Source organism: Cryptomeria japonica, chromosome 5 (genome assembly GCF_030272615.1).
Source record: "Cryptomeria japonica chromosome 5, Sugi_1.0, whole genome shotgun sequence".
Lineage (NCBI taxonomy): Eukaryota > Viridiplantae > Streptophyta > Pinopsida > Cupressales > Cupressaceae > Cryptomeria > Cryptomeria japonica.
This window is the reverse complement of record NC_081409.1, coordinates 40,408,113-40,425,532: the sequence shown is the minus strand read 5'-3', so window position 1 is coordinate 40,425,532 and position 17,420 is coordinate 40,408,113. Positions and strand designations below refer to the sequence as shown.

The 17,420-nt window shown below is 37.3% G+C and overlaps 1 protein-coding gene across 6 annotated transcripts in view; it reads left to right on the top strand.

Moving 5' to 3' along the window:
• LOC131057404 (probable mitochondrial import inner membrane translocase subunit TIM21) overlaps positions 1 to 17,420 on the top strand; it is a 122,895-nt gene that overhangs the window by 11,268 nt on the left and 94,207 nt on the right. For all 6 annotated transcript variants that reach the window (XM_057991578.2, XM_057991577.2, XM_057991576.2 and 3 more), the window contains one exon: positions 5,052 to 5,103. In XM_057991578.2, coding sequence (XP_057847561.1) covers positions 5,052 to 5,103 — 52 coding nt within the window. The remainder of the gene's footprint in view (positions 1 to 5,051; positions 5,104 to 17,420) is intronic.

Below are 17,420 nucleotides of genomic sequence, written 5' to 3'. Positions count from 1 at the left end.
ATTTGAGAAAAGAAAGGTTTCTAGTGGGACATAGAATAAGCTAAAGATGAAGAAGTTTGGTCCCTGCAAAATTTTGAAGAAGCATGAATTTGGAAATGCATGAGATAGAGTTGTTGGAAGGAATTAACATTTCCCTTTTGTTCAACATTTCAGACTTAACAAAATATCATGAAGGTGGCATAGAGGAGGAGACAACAATAGAACAATACAAAATTCCTGCACCTACTTCAGAGAAGGAGGAGATTGAAGCAATTTTGGATAGCCGTGTGCGAAGGAGTACCAAGAATAGGTAGTATGAGGATTATCTGGTGAAATGGAGGGGAAGACTTGTTGAAGATTCTTCAGGGTTGTCCAAGGTAGAGGTTGACTGTTTGGGTTTTCCTCTACCAGCTGAGACGTGAGGGGGTCACTTCTCAAACTACCCTGGGTGTTTGATGTAGGAGCATCCGGTGGTGTAAGAGCAATCCTGCATCACCCAAAAATATTTCTGTTTAATTAGTTTTCTTTTTATGTTTTTGCATTTTTGGATACCCATTTGGGCGAATAAGTGATTCCAAATTTCAGAATTGACTAGTTGCTTTTTCTAGCTGACTGTGCCCAAAATAGCAGGTTTTTATTTAAAGGCGGATGGAGCTCAAATTTTGTGGGAAGCTTGAGAACGGAAAAATAAGCACATTGGCGAAAGAATCAGATTAAAAGCATTAACAGTTTGAAAGTTATTCAAGTTTCAGTTTCTCGAAAAACCAAAAAAAATTCTTCCGAGTCAGATTTGAGGCATTAAACAGTTTTAAATGGCCCCAAAAATGGCGAGAATCAATAGAGTAGATTCTTAGCATATTCTTCACTCAGAGAGCTTTCCGACGGTTCAAACGGTGCATCAATCCGATTCCCGGATCAAAAGTTATGGCTGCTGAAAGTTGGACAATTTTTCAGAAAGTTTCAATTTTCGAATCTGGCTGTATTTTCATATTTCCAATTTCATGTTTTGGCATTTGTCCGCTAATTGGTAATTTCTAAATTATAATTTCAGCTCCAAAATGGTGGAAAGCTATTTAGGACTCATGGAAGGAAACTTGTGAGTTAGTTTTTTTTGGGATGTGAGTTTTGGAGAGTGATTTTTGGGAGTTGTGAATTTGCATTGTAAGGTGTTTTCCAGAAAAATCTTTAAGCTGTTGTATTGCAGCCTGTGAGGATTGATTCCTCTAGATTGTAACTGCATGTATTGAAAATAGTTTTCAGATAATAATAACATATAGATTTTCTGTGTCTCTTTTATTGTGTTTTTCTGTTCTTCGGATTGTGCCCTCATCACGTTGCCAGAGACAACAATTTCCCAGAATCTCACTCAACATTCTTTGCTTCCAAATCCGAATCAATATACCTCGATGCTTCCAGAGGGAAAAGCTTTTGTCCAATGTTTATGTTGTAAGCTAGAAGTAGCCTTCATACCACAACCAACATTGGTTGCCCAGTTTGCTACCGAATTTTTGCTCCTGATATGCGAAAATCTAATGCTTTCTAGCTCTTTGACCATACTCTTTGCAGCATCAATAACCATTTCTAGTCTCCAGTTATGGATCAAACCACCTTTCAATGCCCCAATCACCATCTATGAGTCACCTTCGATCCAAACTCTCATCCACCTCTTTTCTTTGGCTATCATTAGACCCCAAAGCAAAGCTTTGGCTTAAGAGGGTTGTTAGTACCGATGCCAATATCCACAATATAAAGAAGAATGGAATTGCCAAAAGCATCTCGAAACACCCCAGCTCTGCTAGCAACACTCAGGTTCCCCTTCGTTGCTCCATCAAAATTCAGCTTTATCCACCCCCTGTCGTCGGAGGCTTCCAAGGTTGCTTCTTGCTACTGCACACTGTTCTTGGCATAGACTGCATATTGCCCCTGAAGATAAATTTAATATACATGTTGTAAATTAATTAAAAATAAGTATATTTATATTTTAATAATGTTATAATATATATAAATATACAAGTTTTAAATTTGTAATTTTTAAATTTGATATTATTCTTAATTTATAATCATATTATATAATTGTTAAAAATTTAAAATATTGTTTAATTAAATTTGAGAAAAAGAAGACTTTGTTTTGGACAAAAGATATATCATTTTCTTACCTAGTTCGAAATAAAACACTAAACAATTAAACAGTTTCATAGTTTATAATCCAGAAAAATAGCGGTGGCGGGGTTATGGTTGTGCTGTACCCGATGGATCATGCATGGATTGATGAATGTTGCTCATGTGGATCCATCCCACTTAGTATAGCTCCTTGTTTCTCTCATTGATGGGCAACCTATGATAGGAGGAAGGGTTTTCAAATTTGCGTTGGTATTTGCAGTGGAAACAAGCAATGTGGTCGGAAAGACTGTCAAAATGCAAAATGGAAAATCCATGACCTATTTCCGTGCTCACCCATACCTTTCTTTCCCGTCACCATTTTGAAAAAGGTTGAAAAAACAATTAAATCCCTAACTTATAAAATGTGTGTTCTTTTATTTGCATTTCAAATGATTTTTTCTAGTTTGATTCACACGATTTCGTGTTTTTAGGGCCAAAAATCGCCGAGTGTAACATAAATTTGTTTGCAAGTGTTTGTGCGAGTGACTCTCCTAGACAAATGACTAATGATTACTCACAATTTCAACTAGTCTTCAATGATTTTTTCAACAATGGTTGAGACTATCTCACCCTCATTGGAGATAGTCTCCCCAGTGATATTCTCGCTAGAAAAAGTTTCATCATTGGCAAAGGTGTGAATAGTTCCAATTCTAGCACCATTGGCTGTTTTACATGAAGGTAGTCAAGTGGTGGCAACTATAGGTACTTAGGGGAGAGTTGAGGCAACGAGGGTTGACAATTGGTTGAGTATGCTTGGGGTATTAGTTGACTCTCCACCACTACCACCGCCAAGTCTCTTGGATAAGAACTTGGAACCCTTGGTACTTGAAGTAGGGGAAATAGAGTCGGTTTTGTAGGTAGAGGAGGCAGTTCCGACAATGCAGCCAACCGCTGAGATCATGGTTAACCAGCTAGAGGAGCCTTGAGAGGAGGTTATGAGAGATACTACTACACAACTTGAAAAGGCTAACATTCCAGAGGGGGAGGATTTAGATGGGTCATCTAGTGAGGATGAGACTCAGGGGATACATATTGAGATCACTTGACTAGACCCACATGACATAATTGGCATTGTACATCAATACTTGGTGGAGTTGGAAGACATGACTTTGGTCATGCATGAGGTTGCAAAGTTGTCTTGGCAAATGGACATTGGCCTTGCTCCCCTAGTGGTCAAAAGTCACAAAGGGTGAGAGGAGGTTAGGAGAGATACTACTACTTCACAACTTGGAAAGGCTAACATTCCAGAGGGGGAGGGTTTAGATGGGTCATCTAGTGAGGATGAGACTCCGGGGATACATATTGAGATCACTCGACCAGACCCACATGACATAATTGGCATTGTACATCAATACCTGGTGGAGTTGGAAGGCATGGCTTTGGTCATGCATGAGGTTGCAAAGTTGTCTTGCCAAATGGACATTGGCCTTGCTCCCCTAGTGGTCACAAGTCACAAAGGGTGAGAAGATTCTCGTGTTCATGCAATTGGAGTGTGAGGGAGAGTTTTCTCGAAGTGTCACATCTTGGGGGTGGCCGAGTGCAGAGACACCATCCATGTTCACAGTATGACATCTACCGAGACCCACTATGGTTGGAAGGCATGGTTGAGTGATCATTGCACTTCATTGCATGGAGGCATGTTTTAGGGATGTCTTTTACAAACTGAGGTGGGTGATAGCTTCTCTTGAGGAAGCTAATGCAGCCAGGGAGAGTGCGCTTCAACAAGCAGATAGTGCTCAGGGTAAGGAATCAGCCCACCCACTTTAACAAATTCCATGAACAACTCGTTCAACAAACCTAGCTCACCACTTCAAAATGTGAGCATCAAGCAGCTATGGAAGCCACCTTGGGTGAATGGGAAGCTCATAGGAGAGCAAAAGATAAAGTCGGCGGAAAGAGATGAACAATTAGCAGAGAAGAGTAGGCAATTGGCTGAGAAAACAAAGACTCACCTAATGGAGGTGGTCCTCATGGTAAGGTTGAGAAAACGAGAGCTAGTGGCTAAGCATGACTTGAGGCTCCATATAGAGCAGGTGCAATGCCTTCGCCAACGGCTCTCTGTTGCATTAGCCACATCTATATCAACGTCCTCCAGTTATCTAGAGACGTCCTCTCACTCTCATTCTTAGTAGAGTTTTGTTTGTAGTTAGCCCCATTTTTGCTTTAGTTGTATGGAAGACGACTTCTTTGAGGGGGGCTGATGTAGTCGGCCAAGTAATAAAAGTAAAATAACTATATCATCCGAGTGTTTATTTCCTTATGTTTTGATAATCCATGGTTATGCGTTGTAATTGGTAGTACTAGTTGCTGATGGTTGTTGTTTAGTAGTTATCGACAGTTGGCCATCTTAACCAACGTTAGCTTACTATATATTGTACCCTTTGTTCATAGTTGGGGACTCACGACCGATTAGAAATTGGCATATGAATATTGTAATTACTGCAAATCATTGAATAAATAATGAATGAGAACAACATATCTTTCATATACTATGCAAATGTATAATTGTTTTGTACTTGTATTTCTGTTTACTTCTGTAACTAGTAGAGTTAGGTAGTAAACAGCCTGCTTCCGCATCATAATTTTATTCAAGGCAATGATTAGAAGATGGTATTGGAGCTTTGTACGCATAGTACATGATAAATTTCGATCTCTCTGTCATAATCTCAGCACTTTAATTCATTATACTGATTCTGTGTTTCCTTTAATTTTTACTGTTTTTTTTGACTATTTAAAGGGAACATGAAAGTCTAGTGAGAACAATAATGGCTATTTGAATTATTATAATTGTAACTTTAAAAAATGTTTGTTCAGGTGAATTACCAATGCCCATGAAAAGGAAGTAAATGGCCTATATATCTTTACTAAAACCGAATAAAATCATTTCTAAATTATATAGTATTTTTTTGCAGATTTTTAAAGAATTGAGGAGATGCAGGCCTGATGTCAGGCTATCAAGTAATGGTAAGAAGGAAGCTTGTTTTTATTGTTTATTTTCATTTATTGCAATCAAATGTTTCTTCTCTGTTTTTAAAAATAAACTAAAAAGAAAAGTTGAAGAGCATATAATAAAAATACGACTTCAAATTTGTTGATTATGATCTTTGGAGTGCCAAGGTTATAATTTGTATTTCAATCTCTGATATTATTGTACAACGGCATCTCCAAAACAGGTTAGATCTTTTGAAATTAAATAATTATTGTTGTTGCTTTCAGAATTCTCTGTTTATGGAAGCTTATTTCTGATTGGAAGGAATTAATGCTAATTTTTTATAAAGAAAACATTACATTAATAAAAACTTAAAAGAAAGTATGCCCCCGTACATCTCCCGGAAACTAAGGAAATAACTAAGCAGATGGCTAAGCTTGCTCCAAGAAAGGAAACCCTGCTGGACTTTTTAGATGCTACAATAGTTAAGCTTCTAACTCAAACAAGTATGCAGCCAGCTACTTAATAAGTTAATTTGCCATTCTTGTTGTCATCCACCATTACCATGATATTATTATCATAGCTGGCACCAGCAACCTGGCGTTCCCCTTTGTACATCTCATGGAAATAAGGAAATAACTAAAGAGTTGGCCAAGCTTGGTCCAGGAAAGGAAACCCTGCTGGACTATTTAGATACTACAATAGCTTAGTTTCTAACTAAAACAATTATGCAACCAGCTACTTAATATTTACATATCTCCATTATGTAATGCCCCCAAATTTTTATATAGTCGCTTAATTAAATTAATTGGTTATGTTGTCCAAAAACTTAGTTTGATTTCTAAAGGATGACTTTAATTAATTAATTTAATTATAAAATAAAGTAAAAATAAGTCACTTTATTAAAAAAGTCCTCCAGTCTTGACAAATAATAAAGTCGGCCTAATCTTCTAGAAAGTTTGTGGAGGTATAAGGAGGTTGCTGGGTTGTGGCAAATCATGCGTATTATTTGATAAACGGTTTTATTATTTATGGAGACGAAAACCTTTAGGAGTTGATAGAAGGGTTGGGCAAAAACCTGACTCTTTTGGGGAGTGGATTCATGATGGAGTTTACATTTGCGCTAAATTTGTGAAGTCTCCATTTGAGACAAATTTGTAAGGTTTACAGTATGTCAAAAATAAAAGATATTTGCACCTATTTCTAGGTTCATTATATTTTGAATATTGTATCCAAAATTTTACTGTGAAAGTTGAAATATTATTATCTTAAGAAAGTGACAGTGTTGTTGATTTGTCATATTGTAATATCTTCATAATTATATGATTGTCGGGGCTTTTTAATAATCAAATGATTATATTATTTGCTAAGCTTCTCACTTCTGCTGGCCGTGAATAATTTTAGGAGTCAGATTTAATGTGCACTATTATGTTAATCTTTGGCATCATTGGGCATATCCATAGCTAAAGTTTGGCTGTAATGTCCCATTTTGGATACAAAAATATTCTTGAAGTGTTAAGTTTATAAAAGAGAGAAAAATTAAACTAATTATTTAATATTTTTCCTTGAAATGGAAATTAAAGGAAATATTAAATAATTAATTATTAAGTGATTAAAGTTTAATTAAATTAAAATCTCTTTTAAATAATAACCATCTGAAAACTGAACAAACTAAAAATTGTATTATTCAATTTTTCTCGGGAGAGGTGAAGCCTTGAAGTATATGTTTGGATTTTATTCTTCAATCAAATTGAGAGTTTTCTCAAATTCGTTCTCGGGATTGGAACCTGAGACTCACTAATTTTGGCAGTGCAAGATCTGTCCTAATTAGTCATGGAAGATTCTTTCAGAGTCTTCATATGGGCTTATATTGGAGTTTTGAAGTCTCGCAGAATTGAGGAGTTGCAGAATTATAAGTTTGGGTGATTTTATTATTGTATTGCTGTGTAATGATTTATAAAGAACATACTATGAAGGCAGAAAGGTATTTCATTTGAGGTCAATGTTTATTGTTGGGCACTTATATTATTATCGCAAGATTTAAAATAAGTGCAGGGGCTGAAATAATATATTGCCCGTGGGAAGATTATTAAAAAAGTTTTTCATTGTTGTTTTGCTGTATCATCTATCATTACTTTGGCAAAGCATAAAAAATATGGAGATGATTGTATGAGCTGCCAGATTAATATTTTAGAATCAAAGCACAAGAGTGTTTGGGTTTGCCTTTGATATTCCTTGATGATCGATTCTTCTACCATTCTACTTGTTGCTATGCATGAGCCTTGGAATAGAAATGTGTTTGTTTTGAAAGGCAAAATGTATAATTATGGCGAGCCATGAACTATTTTCTAAATATTGCTTAGTTTGGGGAAACAATTAACATGTGATGTGGGCATCGATTCTTGAGTTGGATATAATACTATGTGTGACTTATTCTCAGCTGAAGTTTGGTAATATTTTTTGATGATACATTGGATTCATATTTGTATTATGGAGAGTATCCATGAACAATGGATTCTGAATTATTTGAATTGATTATTCTGTGGGTTATGGTTTCGTACGGAAGTCACCAGCGGAGCATGGGAATAATGTACTAAAGCAATGAAGGATTTTAGTATATGGTTGGGTGCAGTTTCCTAGTTAATTTCATGAATTAGTATTGTCATCTTCAAAAATTAAAAGATTGGTGGGCATTGTTATCTGAGCACAACAAAAGTTGATTGGATATGGAACAAAGACCTCTCCTGCACGCACTTGATTATCCTATTGACAGTATCCTTGTGGGCCACTAATGCTTGTGGAAGACAATTTTACAGTCTCTATCTGAAGTTATCTGGACGTGTGTGTACAAGGATCTCTACATTCCAATCTGAATTTATTACAAGGTCAAGGAATTCATGTGACTTCTTTGTATTTTGGAAATTTAAACACTATGTCAATGTTTTGATTTGATCCCACCTTCTTGAATTTGGATAAATGCATTCATTTATTTGTGCCATTCTAAAATCAAATTTATTGCTATTCCATACAAAATATATTTGTGCAAAGCCTACATACATTTTTTGCCCTTTTTAAGTAAACAATTTGACTTAATGTCTAATAAATCAACTTGGAAAAAGAGTAAACAAAGCATTCTAATTGTTTGATGAAAACATTTACCAATAAAACATTGGGAAGAAGTGAAATTGTAATCAAGTTTAGTTCGGGGATTTTACATTGGCACAAGTAATCTTTTGTTGTGGAGATTATTTTAGTCTGTCAAAGATTATTGTGGCTTTAGTCGGGTGATCAAATTAGTTTGATGTGGGAGTCTTTGCTAGTTGGTGTAAAGGAAACAAATAAATTTTCTAGAGTTAATCATAGCTGCTTAGTTCCAACATAAAGGATAAAGGGAGAATGATTTATATGCGTGGGTTTGGGGAGATCACATACATTTGGGTGTTTGCTAAGCATCACTTCTAGGTGGAAATATTATAGGGTTATTACAGTGAGTGCAAAATCTAAGGATTCTGGAGCCAATCTGGTGGTTCCTTTCCTAAGTCATAACTAGGCTGTGTACTCCATTCTGAGGTGCCTTTCTTGATACAAACTCTATCTTGGTGGTAGCTTGTGGTTGGTTGTGTCCTGCAACTTTCAACAGAGGCACTTCTTTCTTTATCATTTTTCCTTTTGTAGTCAGTTATTGGGTGTGTGAATTATTGTTGTCATTTTATGACACCGTTGGTCCATCAGTGAGAACCAATCAAAGATATGTTCCATGGACTAGTTCTGCCCCACTTGATTAAGCACCAAGTCAGGGAATCATGAAAATGCTTAAGTGTTCTTTTTTCATGGGTTGGACTTGGGGCCTTCTCCCCTTGCATTTTGTCCTCAATCCTTGAGGTCCACTGGCCCACTCCCTCTCTTTTCCAAAAGATTTCGGATTTCGGGGAATTGGTCTAACGTTTACTTTTTTGTTAAGCATACGACTGTTTCCCCGAAACCGAAATACGACTATTTCCTCGAACCTTGAAATACGAAAACCCTTCCTTTGTCGGATTTCAGGGAACTAGTCTAACACTTACTCTTTTGGTAAGTGTTAGATTGTTTCCTTGAACCTCGAAATACAAAACCTTTTCCATGTCAGATTTTGGATTTCAGGGAACTGGTCTAACCCTTAATCTTTTGGTAAGCGTTAGACTGTTTCTTGAACCTCGAAATGCAAAAATGCTTCCTTTGTTGGATTTTGGATTTTAGGGAACTAGTCTAACCCTTACTCTTTTAGTAAGCATTAGATTGTTTCCTTGAACCTCGAAATACGAAATCCCTTTGTCGGATTTTGGATTTCAGGGAACTTGTCTAACCCTTACTCTTTTGGTAAGCATTAGATCATTTCCCCGAACCCCAAAATACAAAAACCCATCCTTTGTCGAATTTCGGATTTTGGGGAATTGGACTAACCCTTACTCTTTTGGTAAGCGTTAGATCATTTACCCGAACCCCAAAATATGAAATCCCTTCCTTTGTTGGATTTCGGATTTCAGGGAACTGGTTTAACCCTTACTTTGGTAAGCGTTAGACCATTTCACCAAACCTCAAAACCTGAAATCCCTCTCCTGCCTCCCTCTCGTCTTTTCAGTCTTTTAGACTCCAAGATTCTCGACTCCTCATTATTAGTGACAGTTTAATGAAGGCCCAATGCTTGATCTCCGATGACTAACAACACTTCCAGATGGCGTGATCAACACTCAAAGATCTTAATGCTTCACTCGTGACTTGTCTATTTCGATTCATGGAGCTAGAGGGGTAGATTTATTGTATTTTGCAGGTTACCATCAAGTGGAGTCCAAGGTCACGCCTATTAATGGTTGCTTGATGGGTTTTATGTTAGGTTTGCATACCCTGATTGCGGATTGTTAGGCAATCCACCTTCCAGATGTACTTTCCTTCTTGGGATTGCTTTGTCAAGGTATGGTTTGGTTTCTTGCATGCACACTCATATCAGATCCAGCCACTTCCCATCTTCCTAGATTGACATTCTCTTGTACACGCTAGAGTCAGGTTTCCCCCTCTTTGACTGTTGGTTTCTTCTCTGCGACCAGTTTGCTATAAATAGGCTGTTAAACCTCATTGTAAAGGGTTCTCTCCCTACTAGCTTGAGCTACATTTTTCTCTTTCACTTCTCTTGAAGATTTGTATATTTTCTACAACTGTAAGTTTGGTCGTTGGCTTGAGAATGAATTGAAATCATCATTCTTGCCTCTCTTTGACTTATGCATGTTGTGTATGTTTTCTTACCTTTATGATAAGTGTGTGTTTTATGGCTTTCTCTCACATATATGTTGTGTTAATTTGTTTCTAAGTGTGACTTGTGGAAAACCTTCTTCACTTTTGACATTCTGCAAATCCTAACCTCCATACATGCGCTTGGTGTCATTCATGCAATTGAAGTTTGTGCATCTCCAGGGTATTTTGATTTATTCTTTGTGTTATTTTGGGGTCAGGAGAGAGGCATCTTTTATCTTCTTGCATCATCTCTTTACTTTCTGCATTTCCTCTCCTCTTTTCTCCTATAAGTTGTTAGAGTAGGTTTATAAGTAGAATTTGAAGTGTTTGGTTGGTTCAACACCCGCACTTGGAATAGGAAGGAAGCTGGCCTTCTCCAGAGCTTCAACTTCCCCGCTCAATGCCCCACACTTTGGGGTTGTTTCCATGTTTCACAAGGTTGCTGGGTTGTGTTGGTTAGCATTTTGTGACCACACCAACACAAAATAAAGTTCTCCAACGGTCACTTTATCCTCTCTTGATCAAAATCCGATGTATGCTAGGATTGCAAGAAGATCATACATTGACTCCAAGGTTCCAACTGCGTACTAGCAACTTTACTGTGGATATAGACTTGTCTAGTGATGTTGTTGGTAATCCAAGGGGACTTACACCCACTTGAGGAAGATTTTAACAAATTTCTAAACTATCAAGGAGATTTGGCAAATGGTTTGGCAATAAATGGCTCCTTTTTAGGACTTTTGGATAAGAAAATGTGGAAATTATAAATTGGGAAAGGGTTTAGGAAAGCTATTCTAATGATTCAGATGAGATAACCACACTTTACTTGGCCACTAGCAGACAACTACATAAAGTGGGTGCAATTTTCAGATGTGTGTTTGAAGGATTTTAAACGATTGATGAACACCATCAGAGAACAATGTTCATCCAACAATTTAGATTAAGCATACACATGTAATAGCTCAATCCAACCTTACACTGTGGATAGAAATCATCTACCAACAAAAGGTACGAGCATGTGACCTCACCATGAAGCACTACAATCAATTTTGTTCATCTAAATGCTTGAAATAAATCTAATTGAGTTAAGTGAAACTATGCAAGCTACAAAATAACACAAGTGTATACCATCAGAGAATACTACATCATTGTTTATTACTTCAATACCTTATCGCAACAATTTCATATAATCTCCCCCTTTTACAAATGAAAGGGTGACCCCCTTTTATAGGCCTTCAAGAGGAAAATGGACGACCTAGATTACAAACTGATCAATGGCCAAGATTGAACATGAAAACCCCAATTAGGGTTTGACCAATAAAATCCAAATATGACGCCAAGTAGTGGGAATAAACATCAATAAGGAATCACATCCACTACCAATTAATTGCTCCATGTTCTAATGCATTAATTACCCATTACATTCAAAAATTGTCCACTATGCGTTAAATGCACTACTTATCCAAATTTGTCCAACATGCAATAAATGCACCACTATCTTCTTAAATATGATGGCTGCCATGCATTGAATCAGCGGCCACTTAGTCAAACATTCCCAAAAATGAATGCGCCACCATGCTCTCATGTAGTCAAAAGATTCTCATCCAAAAATAGATGACCATTATCCTGCTCATTAATAGCGAATGCAATGAACTTGACGGTGACGACTTCCAGCTCTCGTATGGAGACACTTGGCACATTCTCCATTTTGAATTCTCGCAAGGAAATATCCTCTTTATACTAGGAGAAACACTTCTCATAACTTGCTGCTACCTCTTGAGTCCTTTGCATTGTGTGGAAGAACAAGGAAACATTTTCCAGATGACCTTTGGAAAAGGATTCAACAAAGAAGAACTTGTGCAACTTGTCCTTCAGGAAGTCAATTGTCAGCTCTTCATTAGTCAACTTTCTTGCAAATAATGCTTCAATTACATTATGGATTTCATCCTAAATTATCCTGACTGATTCCTTCAATGATTCTTACTCTTTGTTGAATCTTTCAAAGGATTCCTTCCTAGTGCAGACGACATAAAACCATCGTGGGAAGTCATAAATTTCATTCTCCTGAACAACCTTCCCATCAATCAAAGTTTGCCTTGGAATTCCCATTAATGCTCTCAGTTGCAGAATTGTCAAGTCCCGATAAATATGCACATCTTCCCATAAACTATCCGCACTCTCAAGTCTATTCAGGTTGGCCAAAATTCTCCAGTGGAAGTGAGCCTAGTCTTCAATGAAGGTTTTTGCTGAAGCGAAGACATTTTCCACCCATTCCTTAGAGTGCTAAGCTCTTCCTTATTTCTTCAATGCCATCAATGGATTCTTTGGGAAGAGAAGAGGGAAGTACAAAGAATGGATCTTCCTCCTTGAGTGGATGCTTCAAGCTTCGCAGATATTCGCACAATGCCTTGTTTTCGTTCTTCAACTTTCTATTCTTTTCTTTCATTCTTTTCATTTGTACTTTTAGTGCTAAGGAAGATTCATCAAAGTTTTCCAACGCTTTTGCCGTGGAAGCATGCCCTAAGTTGACTTCTCTGATTTCATATTCATCGAGCGTGATTTCACTTCTATCCTTGTCCACTTGTACAGGAATCTTGTTTGTCTGGAGTTTTAGGAGAGAGAAAATTCTTGTGGAGAGATTTTTTATCTTGGAGTTTTTTCGAGTTCTTGTGCACATCTTGTTTTGAAGGAGATTTTTTCAATCAATCAATCAATTTTCCATGCCTAAGGAATTTTGTCTTTTCCGGAATTTTGGAGAGAAAATTCTCACTTAGCCAATTTTCCTTGTCTTGGAATTTCTTCATCTTGGGTGCAATTTTCACTTTGGGGAGAAATTTCCTTGAATCTTGAATTTCTTGATATTTTTCCTCTTGCTTTGAATTCCACGTCCTGCTTCCAACCTTGGGCACATTTTGAACTGGGGAAAAAATTTCTTGAAATTTGAAATTTTCCTCCTAAGGAAGGATCTTCTCTATGCCTTAGACAAATTTTACGTTTGTCATGAAGGGAAGGTGTTGTGACATTTTCACACATCGCCCCATTGCAAATGGGGACCCCCTACTTTTTAGGCCCTCTCGGTCTTTTGGTTTTGGTTTGTTGGGTCTTTTCGCGAAGGTCTCTTTAGTCTCCCTAGTTTGCAAGTGTTGTGGGGTCAATTTGATCAAGTCTGCAAGTTGTTTGAGCAATTTTGGCTTTTTGGAACTCGTTAGGTCCATTTTAGAGTTTTTCCCTTCAGTCTTAGATTTGAGGCATTCCCTTTAGGGTTTTGGAAAACTGAACGTTGCATTGAAATCAGGACCCTTCAAGGAACCTGTACGTGAAATTTGAGTGAATTCTGAGTAACTTTCTATTTTTAGATTTTTAGAAAGTTTCTATTTTTTAGGGATTTCAGTGCTCTCGGATTGGTCTAATTTTGCCAAAAATAAACTTACTATTTTTAGTAAGTGCTTTCTTGATATGTTTTTCTCTTATCCTAACATTTTGAAGCACTTACTATTCTAGGAAAGTCTATTTTTGGCAGGTTCTTCACTAGCAGTGGCCTCGACAATGAAGACTGAACAATCCTGAAGAATTGTCTAAATCCAGAAAATTCGAAAAAGCAATCTAAGTGATAAAAAAGTGGCAAAGTATGGACGCTCATTCTAGAAGAGGAAAGCATCGAAAATCTTCAAGTCTGGCAAAAATCCACTTCAATTCCTTAAAATGGCATTTTAATTTGGAAATGATCAAAATTGATTTTCCGAAAAGAAGCGAGTCAGATTCCTTCATCAAGGTGAAGTAGCACCCTAGTCAAGAGTCTGGTGGCAAAATCAAGGCGTCATGGAAAATAAAAAATTTGCAAAATTCCTCGACCATGTGAAAATAGCGGAGTTAGGAGTCTGGTGCCAAATTGGGTTTGTCATGGAAAATCAAGAAAGTTGCAAATTCCAACACCTAAACAATTTGGCGCCTAGGTCAAGGAGAGGGCACCAAATCCAAGTGCCAGGGAAAAATAAAGAAGGTGGAAATTTCTTGCTTAAGTAGAAATAGCACCCAGGAACAAAGAAGGGCGCCAAATCCATAGTGTCATGAAAAACATGAAGAAAATGAGAATTCCTCCATCAAAGGGAAATTTACTTTACACGATGAATTCCATGCCCAAGGCTAGTTGAAGATGAAAAATTCTAAGGCAAGGAAATTGGAAGTCAAGGATGAATTGGAAGAAAAATTTCCCCTTGGGAAAGATTTTGAAAAATCCATTTTCGAACATCAAATTCATCCAAATTTCAAAAATATTTCAGATTTGGATTCGTGAGAGAATTTTCTCTCTCCTCGACCCTAGAACTCAAATTTGGAAATAATTCCTAAGAAATAGTAGATGTGAAAAATTGGTCAAAAAGCTCCCTGCGGACATGATGAATTCAAAGAGCACAAAAAATTCCTTCAAGGAACAAATTTCCAAAATTTCTTCTCCAATTCTGAAATGTGCCCAAGGTTGGAAACAAGACGTAAAAATCGAGGTTCAGGAAGAAAGGTTTAAAATTCAAAAAAATTCCTTCCTCATGGAAGAATTGCACCCAAGAAGAAGAAATTCCAGGAAAGTGAGAATTTGGCTCAGTGTTGGAAATTTCTTCCTTCAAGACAAAATTCCAAGAAAGTGAAAAATTGACTAAATGATAGAAATCCTTCCTTCACGACGGAATTCTTGGAAAAGGTGAAAATTTGGCTAAGTGTTGGAAATTCCCTCCTCCAGGACAAAATTCCAAGAAAGGTGAAAATTTGGCTAAGTGTTGGAAATTCCCTCCTCCGAGACAGAATTCCAGGAAAGGTGAAAAATTGACGAAGTGTCGGAAACTTTTTCCTTCAGGACAAAATTCCAAGAAAGGTGAAAATTTGGCGCTGTGTTGGAAATTCCCTCCTCCAGGGCAAAATTCCAGGAAAGGTGGAAAATTGACTAAGTGTTGGAAATTCTTTCCTTCAGGACCGAATTCTAGAAAAGGTGAAAAATTGACAGTGTTAGAAATTCCTTCCTTCAAGACGGAGTTCCAAGCAAGGAGGAAATCACACCAAAGGGTGAATTGAAGATAAAATTTCGAAGGCAAAGAAGAAATCAAGGATGAACTGAACAAGAAAATACCCTCCGAGACAAAATTTTAAAAAGTCCATTTTCAGGCATCAAAAATCACCAGAATTTCAAAATGATGATAGATTTGGATTCGTGAGAGAATTTTCTCTCTCTTGGACCCTAGAACCCTAATTTTGAAAAATCCCTAAAAAATAGGAAATGTGCAAATTGGATGAAAAATCTTCTCCAAGGCAAGGAAAATTCAAAACTTCAAGAAAATTCTTCCCGGATCAAAATTTCTCTCCTGAAGTTTTCTCTCTCCATGGGTTTCTTGCCAAGTGGCAGCCAAGTCAGCGCATGTTGAATTAATGGAGCACCTTTTGGCATGTAGCTGTCACATTTAAGGCATTATGGCAAATTCCTTTTGGTAGCCGTCGTACTTAATGCAGTGGTGAAGCATCTTTTGAATGTAACCGATTTGGAAGTGATGGTGCATTCGATGCACATTGGGCGAATTTGAAAGTGGCGCATTTAATGCACAATGAATGCCATTTTTGGCAGGAATGTAATTAATTGTAATGGGATGGAATTAAATTGTATATGGGCATCATGGGCATTTATTGTAGATTCCCACCTTGTTGCATCATGTGTGGGGAATCTTGTATGTAGCCAAGGCTTGAAGCCTATATAAAGGGGTGACCTCCCTCATTTGTAAGGAGAGGGAGACTTGTATGAAATTGTTGCAATAAGTTTTGAGATAATAACAGTGAAACATTGTTCTCTGATGTTGTCCACTTAAGTTGTTTTTCAAAGCTTGCATGGTTTCACCTTCCTCACTTAGAGTAGAAATAGAGTAGTGCTTTGATCTCAATGGAGAATGTAGTAGTGTTTGATGAATTTTCCATGGTTCATACTTTTTGCATCTTGTTGATTATAAGTTGTAGTGTAAACTTTAGGCCGAACCTCCAAATTTGTGCTAAGTTCGATTGTGAATAGTCGTTTGGATTGCGCCATGTTGGGTATTCAAATGCACTTTCTCAATGTGAAAATCCTTCCAACATCCTCAAAAGATTGCATCAGTTCTTGTGGAGTTGTAGTTAATCTTGGCGAAGCAGAGCTTGGTTTATTTGGAATTTGTCCATCGAAGCATTAACTATTGATATCACTGCCCTTAGGAGTAGCTTTAGATCCTTCTAACCCTTTCCCCTTTATTTTTCAGTTCATTTTAGTATAAGCAGAAGCATCACAAAATTGCTATATCCGATGACGAAGTTCCAGCCACAACAAAGAGGTGAAAGAATGATCCAAACATAAGGCCCTTTGGATTACCAGTATATCACATCAATCGAGTCACGTGCATTGCAGAAAGGAACCTTGGAGTCGATTGTGTGAACTTTCTGCAATCTTAATCTACAATTTCACTTTGATCAAGAGAGAGTACAGTGACCGCTGGTAACTTTATTCTATGTTCGACGTAGTCATAAAAAAAACGTCAACAAAAGGAAATTTTTCTCGTTTGGAAATTCCTCCTGGCGCTTTCTCATGCTTGGGTGCCAATTTGCTATGGTGAAGGATTTTTGAAAGAACTTGGAAATTCCTCCTTCACCAACTTTTAGCGCCCATTCTTCTCCTTGAGCGCCATTTCTTCATGATGGAGAAATATTTGGCATGAAGGAAAATTCCTTCATAACCCCTTTCTAGTGCTCCAGCTCAACTTTGGGCGCAAATCCTAGTTGGATGAGGAATTTTGGACCCTTGGACTTTTTCCAGCTTGACCTCATTTTGGCCCCCATCTCGTGTCTTGGTTGGAGTTTCATCTTGATGCAGGAATTTTAGATTTGGAAGGAAATTCCTTCCTTACCTCATTTTGGCACCCATCTCTTCACTTGGGCGCTATTTCACCCTGCAGGAGGAATTTTACACTTGGGAAGGAAATTCCTACCATACCATGTTTTGGCGCTCCTCTAGGTTGGGTGCTAATTCATCATGCAAGAGGAATTTTGAAAAATTTGATCTTTTCTACACTTCCTCATTTTAGCAGCC